This window comes from Myotis brandtii, unplaced genomic scaffold (genome assembly GCF_000412655.1).
Source record: "Myotis brandtii unplaced genomic scaffold, ASM41265v1 scaffold943, whole genome shotgun sequence".
Lineage (NCBI taxonomy): Eukaryota > Metazoa > Chordata > Mammalia > Chiroptera > Vespertilionidae > Myotis > Myotis brandtii.
Genome location: NW_005371890.1, coordinates 150,911 through 167,618, shown reverse-complemented (window position 1 = coordinate 167,618; position 16,708 = coordinate 150,911). Strand labels below are relative to the sequence as shown.

The 16,708-nt window shown below is 44.1% G+C and overlaps 1 protein-coding gene across 1 annotated transcript in view; it reads left to right on the top strand.

Moving 5' to 3' along the window:
• CA10 (carbonic anhydrase X) overlaps positions 1-16,708 on the top strand; it is a 375,155-nt gene that overhangs the window by 336,570 nt on the left and 21,877 nt on the right. The window contains exon 5 of the mRNA XM_005885958.2: positions 16,166-16,261. Coding sequence (XP_005886020.1) covers positions 16,166-16,261 — 96 coding nt within the window. The remainder of the gene's footprint in view (positions 1-16,165; positions 16,262-16,708) is intronic.

Here is a 16,708-nt window from a genome sequence, read left to right as displayed (position 1 = left end):
ACGTGGTTTCCAGAGACCCAATGGCAGGCCCTGCCTGGGAAATGAATGGCCACTTGGTGGCCAGAGTTTCTAGAACCTTCTTCCCCAGATGGGACTCTACAGAAACAGTTGTCCACTCCTGGAGAACGGGGGCATGCCTTGTTCCTGTCTGTCCCCAGGACCACTTCAGCGCCCTGAGTTAAAACATGGTATGTTGTGGCATGAATAGGCCATAGAGTTGGGAGGTTCATGGTCCGAATTTTTGCGTAGGCAAAAAAAATCCCACATTTCTCCCTTCATCGGAAACAACTGCCACTTATTTTTCTCTTCCCTTCAACCAGCAGTTCCCAACCAAGGGCAATTTTCCCTTCCAGGAGACAGCTTTGATTGTCATGACCCGGGGTTGCTGCTGGCATCTAAGATGTAGGTAGATGCCAGGGATGCTGCTAAACACCCTACAATGTACCCGGCTGCCCCACAACAAAGAATTACGCAGCCCCAAATGTCAGTACTGCCATGTGCCACGCTTGGCCAAGACTGGTCCCCCTCTAATTGCCCACGGGCCTATAATAGCAGAAATCAGTTTGTCTCATCGAAGCAAAGAGAGAAGGAAACACACTTCTACTGGGCACCACTAAGGGCCCCAATATTGTGCTAGGCACAGATTATCTTGATCAACCCTTACGAAAAAATCCCTCACCATACCCATTTCACAGATCAGGAAACTGAGGTTAAGAACCTTTAAATCTATTGCCAGGAAGAGACAAAGCCAGAACCATACCCAGCCCTTCCTGACTCCAAAGCCAGCCATCCAACCACCATGCAGATTAAGGCTAAAGAGTGGCTGTGGGTAAAGCGTAGTGATGGGCCTTTACCCACCCCCAAATCATATCTTTCATAGGCACCATAAATATCTCCTGAAACATAGATTCTCTTTGGATTTGCATGTTACCCTGGCATTCTGGCTCTCCTGGAATCAGGAAGGAGAGGGGAGGAGGGTGGTGGTAGAAGCCTTTCAGTCTAACTGTCATGCATTAGCATCAATATACCCTCCTGCCTGCTCTCCATGCATCAGTATCTAAGCAGGTGCATTCCCTTCATCCAGCCTCTCATTCCTCAGCGCATGCTCATTCTGTACCACAGAGGAGTCCCCAGCCTGACGTTAATGGGGGTGCTACTGGCTTTGAGGAGAAGCCACTTGATATTGCCCAGAACTACGGTCCTCTGCTTCTCCCTGCAAATCCTTTTAACAGCCCTGACCCCTGAATAGTAAATCTCAGCATATGCTCCCCATTCATTGTGGCAACCCAGCCTGATACGTGTCCAAACACTCCCTGGGGCACAGTGTCGCTCCCCAACTTTGAGAACCAGTGGGTCCCCAACCCTCAGTCACATTTAATTAATGTTATGCCTGGGCTTTGGCGTTGCTCAGAGATACATAGGTGGTTTGCCATCCACACGCCCAGCTGGTTTCATCCAGAGCTGGGAGCAGGGCTTCTTTGTGTGGGGCCGTTTCTCTTTCCCATTCAGAGAGAAGCTTTGAGGAGGCTTCTCTATGGACATTCCAGGCACCAGCCAGTTTTGTTCATGGTTTTAAACCTAAAATATGCTTTCACGTCCCAGGTCGTTCCCACTTCCAAGACTTTATACCTATTGTGTTTCCTTCTTCCCCAGTGGCCGTCGTTCAGTGCCTACCCACTGGTCAAGACACCCCCTTCCTCTGTGAGGTCTCCCCTGATTAACCAGCAGGAGGTGATCTCTCTTCCTCTCCTAAAACCCCTTATTATTTTATATCAGGGGTAGACAAGTTTCTCCTGTAAAGGGACAGAGTATAAATATTTTAGGTTTTGCTGGCTATGTGGTTCCACTTTCAACAACTCAACTCCGCCTTTGTAGTGAGAAGTCAGTCATAGATAATATGAAAGGAATGGGTATGTCTGTGTTCCAGTGAAACATTATTTCTGGACACTAAAATTTTATATCATTCTCAGATGGCATCAAATTGATTTTTTTTTCATTTAAAAATGTATAACCACCCTGGTTGTTATAACTCAGCTGGTTGGGCATCGCCCCGTGCACTTAAAGGTTGCCGGTTTGATTCCCAGTCAGGGCACATGCCCGGGTTTGGGGCTCAAGCCCCAGTGGGGGTCGTGCAGGAGGTGGGAGAGACACAGAGCGAGAAAGACAACTAGAATAGGTCCATAAACACGGCATGGACAACTGTGGGCCCTCTGGTCTCCTGTCTCTAGATGTGCATCATCCAAGTGCTCTGTCCTGGGAACTCTTTAACTCAGTGCTGGGCACAGGTAAGTGCTCAATTTAACACGCAGGAAAACAGCTTGGCGGTGCCTCCAAAGGTTAAACAAACAATTACCATACGACCCAGCAATTATGCTCCTTCGTGTGTACCCAACAGAATTGAAAATAGGTACTCCAGCCAACACTTGTGCACACGTGTTCATAAACCCCACTTGTATGGCCCTGGTCAATCTTATTTGTGCTGAACCCCCCAATAATCAGCCATCACCAACCTACCATTACTACGTAGGGCAGCTCCAAATGATAGTGTTTTATGTCCCTACGAGACACCTGTGGATCCTTCTAAAAAAGCAGAGTATTCCCAGAGGAGTGTGTATCACGTGTGAATGTCATGAAAGAAAATTTTAGAACCACTGGTCCAGACCGTTGGGAGATTTAGAGAGTTATAGATCCCACTCGCATCGCTCGGCCGCGCAGGAATCATAACAATCATGCTAATTATTCCCGCAAACCCCGTGGGAGGTCAGGCAGACTGTGCTTACACCGGGGAAGGAAGCCAGCGATTCCCTCCCAGCAGCTGCCTCCACAGCAGTGACCTCTGCAAAGCTACCTTCCTCACCTCCTTGCCTCTCCAGAGCACATCTTTTGTGAAGGAACCCGCAGCCTCCTCCAGGTGGCTGTCGGCTTAAGGGAACTGGGGGGGGCCAAAAGGCTGTGAGCTGAAGATGAAATGGGAGTCGTGTTAATTCCACGTTAATGACAGCAGAGCAATTTTCTTACAGGAAATAACGAGTTACCTTAATCATTTTAAGTAGTTATTAGCCGCAGCCTGAAAAGGATGGTTATGCTTATCACAATACACGCACAAAGGAAATGAAGACATGAATAACGGGACCTTAAGCAGATTTCTGGCGTCTTCCTTCTGGGGAGTATTAAATGGTATTAATCTTTTTAACCGACTTCAATCCTGAGACCAGAGCCATGTGAGAAAATGTTAAGTGAACTGCTGGAAATAGAGGTGGTCCCGCCAGATTTATTGGGGCAATTTACCAACAGCAGAAGTGGGCCCCACCGCTGTGAGGAAGGCCATAGAGAAGGAAGAATGACAGGGAGATGTATGGATTAATTAATAAAATGCAGATAATAGCATCTTTCCCAATATTAACACTTCTTCAGAGGCTGCTCTATCTCTGTCCCTGGGAAAGAGAAAAAAAAAAGCGACAATTATACTGTTTGTTGTTTCATCCCACACCACCCCTCCTCAAGATAACGATCAGAGTTTGGAAAATGAATAAAATTCAGGCAACTTCTCCGGACTACAGCCACACAATAGTAAAGAAACTACAACAGAAGAAAAAAAGTGCTTGTACAAGGTTTTCCTGGCATGTCGAGTCATTTCTTTCCTGAGTAAGAGGACACTTTTTCTTCCCTGTGATCAATTCTGCAAAGTCATCCATATCCAAAGTGTAGTTAGTGCCTATGATGTGACAGAGGCAAGGCTAATCCCTGGGAAACAATTTCTCTAGGCCACAGTCCTGCCTTCCAGCTGCTCTCATTCTAGGGGGAGGTGCTCCTATGAGCAATAATTGTAACGTGGAGCCGTAAAGGCCTTCATAGAGGTATGTTGTAGCTATGATGGTGGCGCACAGGAACACATGAGCGCTTCCACCTGGTGGGTAAAGACTAAGTAGGGTTTTGAAGGATGAGTAGGAGTTTGCCTGTTGGACACAGGGGTAAAGGACATTTCAGGTAGAGGGAAAGGCATATTCAAAGGTACCAATGTGCAAACAGTCAGGTCTGTACAAGAAGTAGCAGTGACTTGGCATGGCTGGCATGTGTGGTTTGATGGGAAAGTGAAAGGGGGAGGGGGAGGTCATGAAGGGCTCTCAGATGATAAGAAAGAGCCGGGACGTTTCCCGAAGGCGAGTGGGGTGCCACAGGAGTGTTCCCTAAGCAGGGGAGTGAAATGTTTAAACTGCTAACCTAAAAACGAAAGGTCTTTCAAAGTGAGAGGCAACAAGCATTTATTGATATCGATAAGAATAGCTATTCCGGAGTCATTAATTCAGGCAGAAGTCCAAATAACACTTCTATTAGGAGACCAAAAGCAATGGATATTTCTGATAAGGGGAAGGGGAAAAATTATATCAATAGAAGAGAGGTATTTTTAGTGGAGCAGATAACATAACATAGTGTTGTTAATTCTCACTAATGCTTTTAAGTTTCAGTCCCGTAGCCATATCTGATTTCTTGTTATCTTTGCACACAGTTCTCTGGGGAACAAGGTTGCTTAGGCTATTTTGCCCTGTTCTTGACATTCCAAGAGTTGAGGTGTATGGCATGCCAGGCAGCTCCTTGGCATGGCAGCTCTGGCTCCATTTTAAAGTATCTCTGTTTACCTTATGGTTTACAAAGCTTAGAGTCATCACACAGACCGGTGTGTGGAGGCTGGGCTGGCGGGACAGGAGGCTGGAAGCAGCAGGGCCCGTTAGGAAACTGTGACATAATCCAGGTAAGATTAAGCAAGGCCCTGAACTGAAGTCGTGGCTCTGGGAATGAAGAGGGAGGGGACAGTTGCTGGAACCGTCAGAAAGATGACTGAAATCCACAGGACTTAATGGCTGATGGGATCCCAGGAATAAAGGAGACAAGAGCCTTCCTAGGTGCCCATGCTTACAAATGCAGTGCCGGGCGGATGGTGCCCACGTTTATAAGTGCAGTGCCGGGTGGATGATGACATTGTTGGAGGGGATGCCAGAGGACCAGCTCTGAGGGAAGTTAAGGTGGTGGGTTCACAAGTGTGGCTTGGGATAGGCTGAGATTTGAAGAGTAAAATTCCCTGTGAGGGCTCGCCTCCCTTGCCTAGACACAGCGATTGGCCACAGACAGTGGGGCGGCTGCGTGGCATTGCCTCGGGTCAGTGCTGTACCTCTGCCATCTGGGACTTCGGAGACCTGCTCTCCAAATGCCAAAGAAGGCGAATGAGCAGGAGAGGCTCCGGGGCTGGGACTAGGAGGCTGCGTTTGTTCCTCGCTGCTCTTCCCTGCTCTCCATGTGGGGACCTAGAAAGCCAAGAATGGCCCTTTCGGGCACCCATCCAATTCCACGGGCCTTAAGGCCATGACCTGTTCAACTCAGAATGAGCAGCAAGAGAGGTGTGTTTTGTGTCAGCCCAAGATGGAATTAAAGAGCCTCTGTCTCTGGGACAGGCATAGGACAGGCCTCAGGACAACTGAGGTGATTGGAGTCCTCCTACTCACTCCCCAGGCCTCCTCGCCTGCAGAGTTCACGGAACTCTCCCCTCCTCCACCCCCTGAGAAGAGCCAGCCCTTGGGAACTCACTTTAGCTATTGAGGGACAAGATGGGAGGGCATGGCGTCTGGCCTGGTGGAATTCATTCCTGTTCAGTTCAGCTCCACTGGGCAGAGCTGGGCCAATAGCTCTGGCGTGGGAATCGGGACATGAGCTTTATCTGGTTTCCTGCAGGATATCTGGGGTCCACTTTCATTTTGGCTTCTCAGTCAAGAGCCAGGTTCTGGAATTGGGCTCTTGGGTTCAAATTCTAGCTGTTCAGCTCATTAGCAGAGAGAGAGATTGGGCAAGCTACTTCACTTCTTTAAGCCTTGCTTCCCCAGGCCTCTAGAAAGGGGGATGATGAAAACGTTGTCACCTGACTTCATAGGGCATCCATTGGGGGGGATCAAAGAAGATAATGCTTGTGAAACACAAAGAAGATAATTGCACGGCATGTAGTAGGAAACCAATAAATGTTAGCTCTGTTACCATAGTGAGGGCACAGGTCCCCAACGCAGGTGGTAGTTACCCCTGTAGGTAAAAACATTGTAAAACAATGACTTAAACAATGGGCTGCTAATGGACTTTACAGCTCCCACACGCCATGATCCCACAGACACTAGGCATCCAGCCATCTTCTTCGTGTTGGTGGTGATGGTGGTGTTGGTAGTGTGTGTGTATAAGAGTATGTGTGTTTGGGGGAAGAGGTAATGAAAGTGGGGTAGAGGGGTAAACTAAGATTCTTGAGTACCTAGTACATATCTGGCCTGTGCCTATGTGTTTTACGTGCATTAATTTATATATTCCTTTGCTAATAAATTGAACAAGTGGAAAAATAAGGAAGCCCATTCATTGACATTCATCATCTCTTCCTGCTTCTTCAGTGTGGTGTCTTTGTGGCTCCCTCTCTCCCCTGTGGCATGTAAGAACCCTGAACCAGATCCCATTGTCCTCTGGCTTCAGTTTGACTTGCAATAATAGGCCAGAACTGATGTGGCCATTCCTGGGTCATTCAAATTAGTTCTTGACATATTGCTTTTGTCCTTTTTCACATAAGTATGGGGCCTTTCTTGTCTTTTTTTTTTTCCCCCTTTAGTTTCCAATAGTTGGGTGACCTGTATCTAATTTCTTGGAATAAGCTAATACTTTTCTGTGTTTGCCAAAAGTTGTTTTGCACTCTATTCATCTTTTATAATCTTCCTGAAGACTTTTTCTGATTTTTTGGAAGCCTGTTTGAGGGTCCCCCATTCCCTGTGTTCTGGATTGATATGTTGTTTTTTATTTTCTTTTTTCTTAGAAACAAAATCACTAAATAATTTGTAGTGCCTTTTATGATAAAAAAAATTTATAGGCAGATATTCGAGTATTTGTTAAACACCATAACATGAGGTATGTTATTGAATTTGAGTGATCTAGTCCCAGGGTTTGCAATCCGTGGCTCACTGAGAACCTGGGCAGTTACAAGAAGGGCAATACTAGGGGGAAGTTGGCAGGCAGCTGGCATTGTGATTCCTGAAAGAGTCAGACATCACAGTGAGCAAATGTGCTCTGGTGAAGAGTCTCTATAGTTTTTGGTTGAGTGATCTGTGCCAAATGCAAATCCGATGTTATCACCATCCTATCCCCCTCCAGTACACTCCCTCTCTTTCCCCTGAAAACTTATGATTATTTTCCATTGTTCTTATGATCAAGGCATAGTTTTTAACCAAGTTCTCAAGACTGGCTATGGCTTGGTCCCTACTTTTTTCTCCCAGGTCATCTTATCTTCATCCCCCTTACCTGTGGGCTACAGCTTTTTCTTCTTACACATGCCTGCATAATGCCTCAGGCCTTTGCACATGTACTTCCTTCTGCCTCTAAGATCTTCCCTCTTTTCATCTGCTCATGCCCAGTACAGTACCTGGAGCATGGGAGGCACAAATAAGTGCTTATTGAAAGAATAAATGAATGAAGACATGGGAGTCCAGTCTCAGGTTTGGAATATTTGTTTTGTTTGGGTTTGATTTGGTTTGGCCTAAACACTGTCAAATGGAGAAAACAGAGGTCACAAACTGGCAGCCAGGATGCCCAGACACTAAGCTACACACATGTATTCTTTGGCCTTGATCCCTGCCTAGCTACCTTCTCTCACCTACACAACCTGCCCAGCCCCTGTTGTCATTCCATTTGCAACCCCAAGCTTAAACATCCCGTCCACTGAAACTTTCATTTAAATATTTGGTTTCAATTCAAGGCAATTCAAGTGACTTTGATGGAAACTCAGGAGGCAACACCTTATATACCCCCCACCAGTGTGTGTTTATTTTTTAGAAGAATCACAAAACCCTGCCCTTAAAATCTCATGTTTTCCAGACAAAGACTCTTAGGTCTGAAAGGGAGTAGAGAGAGCCTCACTCAACTATCCGGGCAGAACTGTCCTTTAAAATCCAGTCCCTTTGACTGACAGGTTGGGGCTCTTTCTACTCCTCTTCCCCAGAGTCAGTCCACCATGGACGGTGTTTGTGTATATTTAATGGCTTTGAAAGTATGTATTTCTAGTCATTAACTATCACACTTTAGGCAATTAATGTGTGCAGAATCAAGCCCAGTTCTATGAACGTTTTATCCAAATTGCTCTGCAGCTTGATTTACAAGAGGACAGAAAGCCCTCATCTCTTACCTAATAGATGCTGTGTTTATATTTCCATTAATATGACAGTTTGAAGGGTACTCGTCAAGAGTGACCCTTCTGAATGAGCAACCACTGAATATGGGGCTTTAGCAACTGAATATGGGGTGTGTGAGGATTTAATCTTTCCTTCCTCCATGGTGGGTGTTCATGGCCTCTGCAGAAAGCAGACATGACGGAATAATACGTTCTAAAAGTCATAATAGAGTTTCTTGCTTATAGAGTTGGAGTCTAAGAAAAATGAGGGCTGTTACTCTTGGTCCAGTGGTTCCTCTGTTCTGGTCTGAGAACCTGCAGTGACAGGTTCTGCCTCTGGAATTTGCCTAATTTAACCTCTGTTATTCCCTCCAAAGGGGTCTCACTATTTTTCAGATGAGTTGTTTTTTTTCTTCTAAAGAGATCACCCAAGTAGCCCCCCACCCCAGCTACTCCCACCAGAATACCTGTAGGAATTATTTATTGGAGTTCCCAAAAAACTGAGTATTGAGAACGCCAATTTTAAGTAAAAAAAAAAAAGAAGAGGAAGAAGGAGAAAATATATTTTTTATTATACGTATATAGCATTACAGTTTATAAAGAGTTTTATACATGCCTTTGTTCATTCAAGTATTTAAGTACTTGGAATATGCCAGGCATCGAGCTGCATGGTGAAAATATAACCGGATGTATATCCACTATCTTTTCAAATCCTTCCCAAAGCCTAGAAGGCACAAAGTGGTTGTCCTCATGTTTCAGATCAGGAAACTGAAAGATGCTAGGTGATTGCCTAAGTTCACTAAACAAACAAGGAACAGAGCTTGGACTCAGTACTAGAACTTGAGTTTCTAAGACCCTGAAACAATTCAGTACCACACAACTGCTTCTTATTAAAAGAGGAGTTGGGTTTCTACTGTTTCTCTGATTTGAGCTTAGCTAATCCTGGGATCGACTATGAAGTGCAGCAAAGAAAAGCTTTCTCAGTCGGCCTTTGATTTTATTGACTGCAGGGTACCTATTAATGGCCATTGCCCCTGGATATTTGACAAATCACATGTCTCTTCAGTTTATTTACAAATGACTCTAAGGGGATAAAAACCTACATGATCCCCTGAAATGTCATTCATGTTGCACTCTGAGATCCACATTGCACTGTGGGTGCCAGCCTCTAGCGATGGAGAATGAAGTGTTCAGGACCTTTCTCAGCCTCTCATGGACATGCTTGGCTCCAGATTGTCACGTGATCATTTGGAAGCTACCTTCCTTGTTCATGGCATAGATCAGACCTCAGGCACAGACATCCCAAGTGTCATATTGAAGCATTGGATTTTTTTCCTTCTAAGTACAATTCAAAACGGAAGTCATTTAAACCTGAATCATAAAACGGAAGTAACTTACTAACAGTTTCCAATGAGTCTAAGAGATGCAAGAGGTAGCCATCACCTCAGTGAAGTCAGATGTGAAAACCGTGTTCTCCGGCGGGAGTAAGAAGTAATTGGGCATGGATTGGGTATAGATGTAACTTAAGTATGGGTGATCCCTACAGAGAAGTTAATGGTTCTTTTTCCCCCACTTCTTTCAACTACATACAAAACGGAAGTCATTTAAACCTGAATCATAAAACGGAAGTAACTTACTAACAGTTACTTCCAATGAGTCGAGATGCAAGAGGTAGCCATCACCTCAGTGAAGTCAGATGTGAAAATCGTGTTCTCCGGCAGAAGTAAGAAGTAATTCCACAGAAATGGGCATGAATTGGGTATAGATGTAACTCAAGTATGGGTGGTCCCTATGGAGAAGTTAATGGTTCTTTTTCCCCACTTCTTTCAACTAACTCATAGTGGAAGATTTTTTTTCAATGTTGACTTACTCTTGATTCCTGATATGAACTCTACTTGATTGTAATAAAATAATAAAACAAAAATATATACAATAATAAATAATAAAGTAATAAAAAATAACTTTTAACAGCAATCGTGTTATTTTTCATTAGCTCAATTCACTTGGGCTTCTTGGATATACGATTTAAGAGGCACTGGCCTAGCTGCCCCTTAAAAGTCTTCTGGAACATACTAATAAATCCATCGTGACCAAGCTTCTTTGTGGGTAGTAGAAGTAGGGAAAAGATTCTTGCCTTAACCAAAGGCACGGTATTGCATTACACCTCTGCAATGATTTAGAACAAAGTGAGCCTTCCTTAATACTACTTACATGGGCTCTGAAATACTTATTCAAAGAGCATTTAACAAAAGTGACCTGAACACAGCAGAACAGTGGTTTTCACCCAGAGGGTGATCATGAGACGAGGATAGACAGTGCACAGGTCGTTTGAGACCATGTGTTCTGTACATCTCCTGTTTCCGTAGCATGAACTACAGATAGAAAAGACCAGAAAAAATCTCCTTGGCCATCCAGACAATAAGATAAAGTAAGATACAACAGTGAGTGGTAAACAGATCCTGTCCTCAAGAAATACGATCGGGAAGTGCTTCCGCCTGGCTCTGCTGTTACCCTTGGAACGGAACAAGCCGCTCATCCTCTCATTTCCTTTATCTGAGCCCCAGCAGCCAGGCATCCCTAATAGTAATAATCACCACGGCCACTTAACAAGTGCTTGCTCTGTGCCAGGCACTGCGTCCGAATCCTGCTTCATCTCATTTATGCACTTCAGCTCATTTCTGTGTCTTAGTTCTTTTAATCATTCCAGCAAGGCTTTGATGATTATGTCGGAGTCACAATTCTGCATGTGAAGAAATCGAGGCTCTAAGAGACTAAATAACCCAGGACATTTGGCTGCAGAGCCAGTGAAGGATCTCCATTCGTGCCCTTCACAGGGAGGAGTTTGAGGTCATGGGCGTGTGGGAAGGAAGTGGGTGAATGCAGAGAAAGAGGGCAGGAGCAATGACGTCTGGGTTGCAGGATGCCAGTGAGACAGAGAGTTCATTAAAGTCGCCAGGGTTCAAAAAGTGCCCACAGATTCCCAGCCGTCATGGCTCAATGGTTGAGCATCAACTCATGAACCAGGAGGTCACAGTTGGATCCCCAGTCAGGGCACATGCCTGGGTTGCAGGTTAGGTCCCCAGTAGGGGCAAGAAGGTAGCAGCTGATGGATGATTCTCACTCATCATTGCTGTTTCTATCTCTCCCTCTCCCTTCCTCTCTCTGAAATTAATAAAAAACATATTTAAATATATATATTTTTATTTTTTTTAAGTGTGCACAGAGTTCCCCTTTAAATCCTGGCAGTCAGCCCTAACCGGTTTGGCTCAGTGGATAGAGCATCGGCCTGCGGACTCAAGGGTCCCGGGTTCGATTCTGATCAGATCAAGGGTATGTACCTTGGTTGCGGGCACATCCTCAGTGGGGAGTGTGTAGGAGGCAGCTGATCGATGTTTCTCTCTCATCGATGTTTCTAACTCTCTATCCCTCTCCCTTCCTCTCTGTAAAAAATCAATTAAAAATATATTTAAATCCTGGCAGTTAGCAGCCACTGCTCAGAACTCACACCTGATAGAATCAAAACTCATTGCAGGAGGCATGTCCTGCTCTGGTTTTCGGCAGGATCATAGGAGGAAAGTTAGACTTCTAGAAGCATCTATTTGAAAATGTTCCAGAAAAAAAGAAAAACACATCTGGGGACATCCTTTCTCAGTAGTTCTTGATAAAAGTGTGAGAAATATGTTTCCTTAGAGGAGAGAACTCTCTAGAAGATTCTTGGCCTATGGTTTGTTTTATGAAAATTTTTCAAGTCCAGAAATGGATAAGGAGGAAATACATTCAATCTTTACATCATAGAAGGAAATATAAGGAACATTTGGTGTCTGCCTTTTATATGTATGGTCATGTCACCCCATCTATTGCACTTGCTTGATTGTACCCTGCCTAGTTTCTGGAAGACTGTGTGGTGGATCATCTCATTTCATCCCCAGACGATCCTTAGATTCATCCCCACTTTACAGATGAAGAGACTGAGGCACAGAGGGGCTAAGCAGCTAGCCTGAGGTTACTCTGACAGAAGAGAATAGGCTCAGAGCCTTGCCTTTTCCAGCATCATCCTGCACCTAAACTCATCACTCCACACATGTACAAACCACCGTGCACCCCCGTGAAAAGCACCATGCGTTAAAATCCAAGTTTCATCTTCTGGGGGAAAAAAGACCATATTTCACTCTGGTTTTCTAGGTTGCTGTGATAGCTGGACCACATTTGGGGGTCTTCAGTCAATGCAATTATAGGCACTTCTTTATTTTAAACCACAATTGCATTCCATGTCTTAAAATGCAGGAACTCATCAGCCACCAGGCAGACCAGTGATAATTGCCAAACCTTAGACTGACAACGTGGCGGTTAGTACGTGTCAAACCGAGTTCTTCTCTGCAGAACTCTCCGTGTGCTCTTGCTCTTAAAGACAAACTTGTTAATGACTTTCTATAAATAAGTTCTAGCTTATAATTATTGTTCCAGCAACAGCTGCTGAAATGTGACCTCCCCTCAAATGTAAAACACCTTTTCTTTTCTCTTTACTTTCTTGTGGAAAGAAAACATTTGTACACAGGAAAGCAAGGTGGGCCAGGCTCCCTGTTTGGCTGTGTGACCTGGTAAGAGTTGCTTAGACTCTCTGTGCCTTCCTTTTACCCTTTGCCTATTGCAGGGACAAATGGGGTGATATGGGTGAGCTCCTCAAGGACACGGACTATGCAGCGTTTGTTTCTGGGCTCCTGGGGTCTAGCACATCATGGGCACTTGGGACTTGTGTGTTGACTGGAAATAAACTCACTTGAGTTGACTATGCCTTGCAAGGTTTAAAGGGCTGTAGAAATGTGAAATTGTAATCACTATCATTTAAACGAAAGAAGAGGTTAATACCTAGATCCTTTCAACATGTGCTTCTTCCTATCACTTTAGAAGACATTCTAGAAAATAAATGGCCCTGAAGTGTTTTATTCATCTCTCAAATTTAAACTAGCAATGTTGGCTAACTATGGATTGCCACCTGTTTTTGCAAATAAAGTTTTATTGGAACCCAGCCACACCCATTCTTTCATATTTAGTCTATGGCTGCTTTCATACACAAGCAGAATTGGAGAGGTGTGACAGAGACCATACAGATAGCCCACAAGGCTGAAAATATAGGTGTCCCAAAAAATGTATACACACTTTAACAGCTGATAACCCACTTAATTGTCACTCCTTTTCAGATTTAGCTGATTTGAAATAATGGGTGAAGCCAGACTACGCTTGGAACAAAGAAAATTTATCCTAAAGTGCCACTGGACTTTTTTTATGAGGATACATAAAAGATAAAGTTTACGGTACAAAACTGGCAACAGTCGATGAACTGAGGGCACACAAATACTGAACGAAATGATTTTTGATGTTTGCGATTCCATTGCTTCACGTTATTATGGTAGCAGTGCCTGGACCAGAACAGTTATCAGTTTGAAAACAAGTGTTGACAAAAAGAATTATTCGTTTCTGTAGATTCTTTTAAATTTTGAAAATGAACTACATATTAATAAACACTGACTTTATAATAATTCAAAGTGTGCATACTTTGCAGGGGGGGGGCACCCTGCATGTACTATCAGAGTCTTCACAGAAAAGCTTGCTGCCTTGTGAATTATAAGGATGTGTTTCTCTCTACAAGCTCTGACCTCATCCAGTGCCTAGAATGTACATGTCTGAACAGGACAAGGCAACAGCTACAGGCAGTGTGGTTGCCCCGACAAAGACCTGGGAGATAGGTGGAGGGGAAGCAGCACCTTCTCACAGTGAAGCCCAGCTAGTGATGCTTGAACTGGTGCAAGTCCTCAAGCATCTTTCCGTCTTGCCTTTGATGCCAAAGTTGTGTTCTGACAGGTGGGAACCAGAAGTGTGGCCATGGCCACGCTGCCTTCTGGAGTCTTCTGGATAATTTTGCTTCTTTTTCCCCCAATTTGGATGCCTTTTATTTTGTTTTCTGGTCTAATTTTTCTGGCTGTGACTTCTAGGACTTTATTGAGTAGAAGTGGCAACAGTGGGTATCCTTGCCTTGTACTGGATCTTAGAGGAAACTTTTTCAGTTCTTCCCCATTGATTATGATGATAGCTGTGGGTTTTTCAGGTATTACCTCTATCGTGTTAAGTTCCTCTATGCCTTTTTAAAATAGTTTTTATCGTGAATAGTGATTTTTGTCAAATGATTTTTGAGGTTATGTATTTTTTATCATTATTCTGTTAATATGGTATATCACATTGTTTTGTATATATTGAACCATCCTTGCATCCCAGGAATAAATCCCACTTGGTCATGGTGTATAATCCTTTTAATGTGCTGTTGAATTTGGTTTGCTAGTCTTTTATTGAAGATTGTTGTGTCTGTGTTCATTAGGGCTGTTGGCCTATAGTTTTCTTTTCTTGAAGTGTCTTTTTCTGGCTTTGATATCAGGATGATGCTGGCCTCATAAAATGAGTTTGGAAGTGTTCCCTCTTCTATTTTTTTTTTTGGAAGAGTTTAAGGAGGATTGGTATGAATTCTTCTTTGAATGTTTGGTAAAAGCCACCTATGGAGCTATCTGGTCCAGCTTTTCTTTATTGGAAGTTTTTGTTATGACTACTTCAATCTCCATATTTGTGTTCGTTTGTTCATGATTCTATTTTTTCTTGACTCAGTCTAGGTAGGTTATACATTTCTAGGAATTTACCCAAATATTTTAAGCCCTACAGGTGTATGTATGTGTAATTTAAAAGCACACAAAAATCTAGAAAAAATAAATTCTATACTGTTAAAAGTCATATTGTTTGAGTTAGGATTAGACAAAGGTAGAGGAGGGGGCCTATCACTTTTTTTTCTTCTCTATTTTTTATTTTGTTATAAAAATTATACTTCTGTACTGTTCAAAAATCTATTTTAAAACCACAGCCCTGCCCTAGCCAGTTTGGCTCAGTGGATAGAGTGTCGGCCTGCAGACCAAAGGGTCCCAAGTTCGATTCTGGTCAAGGGCATGTACGTCGGTTGCAGGCTCCTCCCCGGCCCGGGCCCTGTTTGGGGCTTATGCAGGAGGCAACCAGTCGATGTATTTCTCTCACATTGATGTTTCTCTCTGTCTTTCCCTCTCTCCTCCATTCTCCCTAAAAAGTCAATGGGAAAATATCCTTGGGTGAGGATGAATAAAAAAATGTTAAAAAAATAAAACCACAGCCCTAAGATGAGTCCAAGGAGAGATAATCATACCCATTTTTTCAGAGGAAACAAGTGAGTCCCACGGAGGTGGGGTATTAGTCATGTGGCTCAAAATTGGGGGGCGGGAGGCAATTCATGTGACTATATATGTATGCTGTGTTACACAATTTTTTTAATGAAGAGGTTTAAAAAAATATTAGGTAACAGAGGGAAACCTGTTTTGCTGGAACACAGTTCCAGAACTCCTTTTGCCCCCAGACAGCTGTTGCACAAGGTCCCAACAGGCACATTGCTGATCTTCTCGGAAGCAGGAAGAAGTTGAGGCCTGCACAGTCAGATGACCTGGGATGGCTGGTGCATTGGGAGCCTAAGCCATCAGCTCTGTCTCCTTCAGGACCTGGCAGCTCCCTGCTTGCCCAGCAGTCTGAGGAGGATTTACTCGCTGCCAGTGGCAGCTGTTGGTGCAGGACGTGGGCCCCTGCAGGGCAGTTCCGCTCCTAATAAGGGAAATTTACTTTATACGCCCTTTAGGGGAAATGTCCTGAGATGGAGCCAGAGCCAGATGGGCACTGAGCTGATGGAAGACATGATTGTTACCAGAAAACATTTGCAAATATGGATGGGTATTTTTGTATGTGTGTGCATATGTGTGTGTGCATGCATTTTACCCACACACACCTCCTCGAAATCCCTTCAGTTACAATATTGTCTTTCCAGTTGTTCTACAATATACTTTACAGTTTACCCTTATGTTGGGTGGATAGGCTGTGCCTCACACATTTTAATGCTACACTGTTGTTCTTATTATTGTTTCTCCCTCCTTCCAGGTGCAGCTCATCCACTATAACCATGAGTTGTATACAAATGTCACAGAAGCTGCAAAGAGCCCAAATGGATTGGTGGTAGTTTCTATATTTATAAAAGTAAGTGTCTTGCATTCCTTTATTCTTCTCCTCTTGCCATTCCCACCGCAATCAGGGTATCTTTCCGCAGTCCTGCTGGATGTTAGACCTAGCACAGTGGGTGGTGTGTGTGCCCAAGAAAACCTGCAGGGTGGTGACTTGACATCCATGAGATTTATGAAGAATGAGATCCCTCTCAGCGAGACACAACATGATGGGTTCCATTTCACAGCACCGGGGCCTGTCCTAGAGAACAAAAACAGTGCTGGATCCAGGTCCCACATTATGCAGAAAAATCAGAACCAAGTAATAGGAGGGGAAGGGGTAGCTCACTGACACCCCGCAGGGTTAAAGCCCTGCCCATCCTTTGGAAAAAGAGATGCATGTGAGATGTCCCTCCCCTTGGGCACTGCACTAAACAGCTCCCTCCAGTTTCCCCACTATGGCTCTGGGCATCATCTTCCTCCC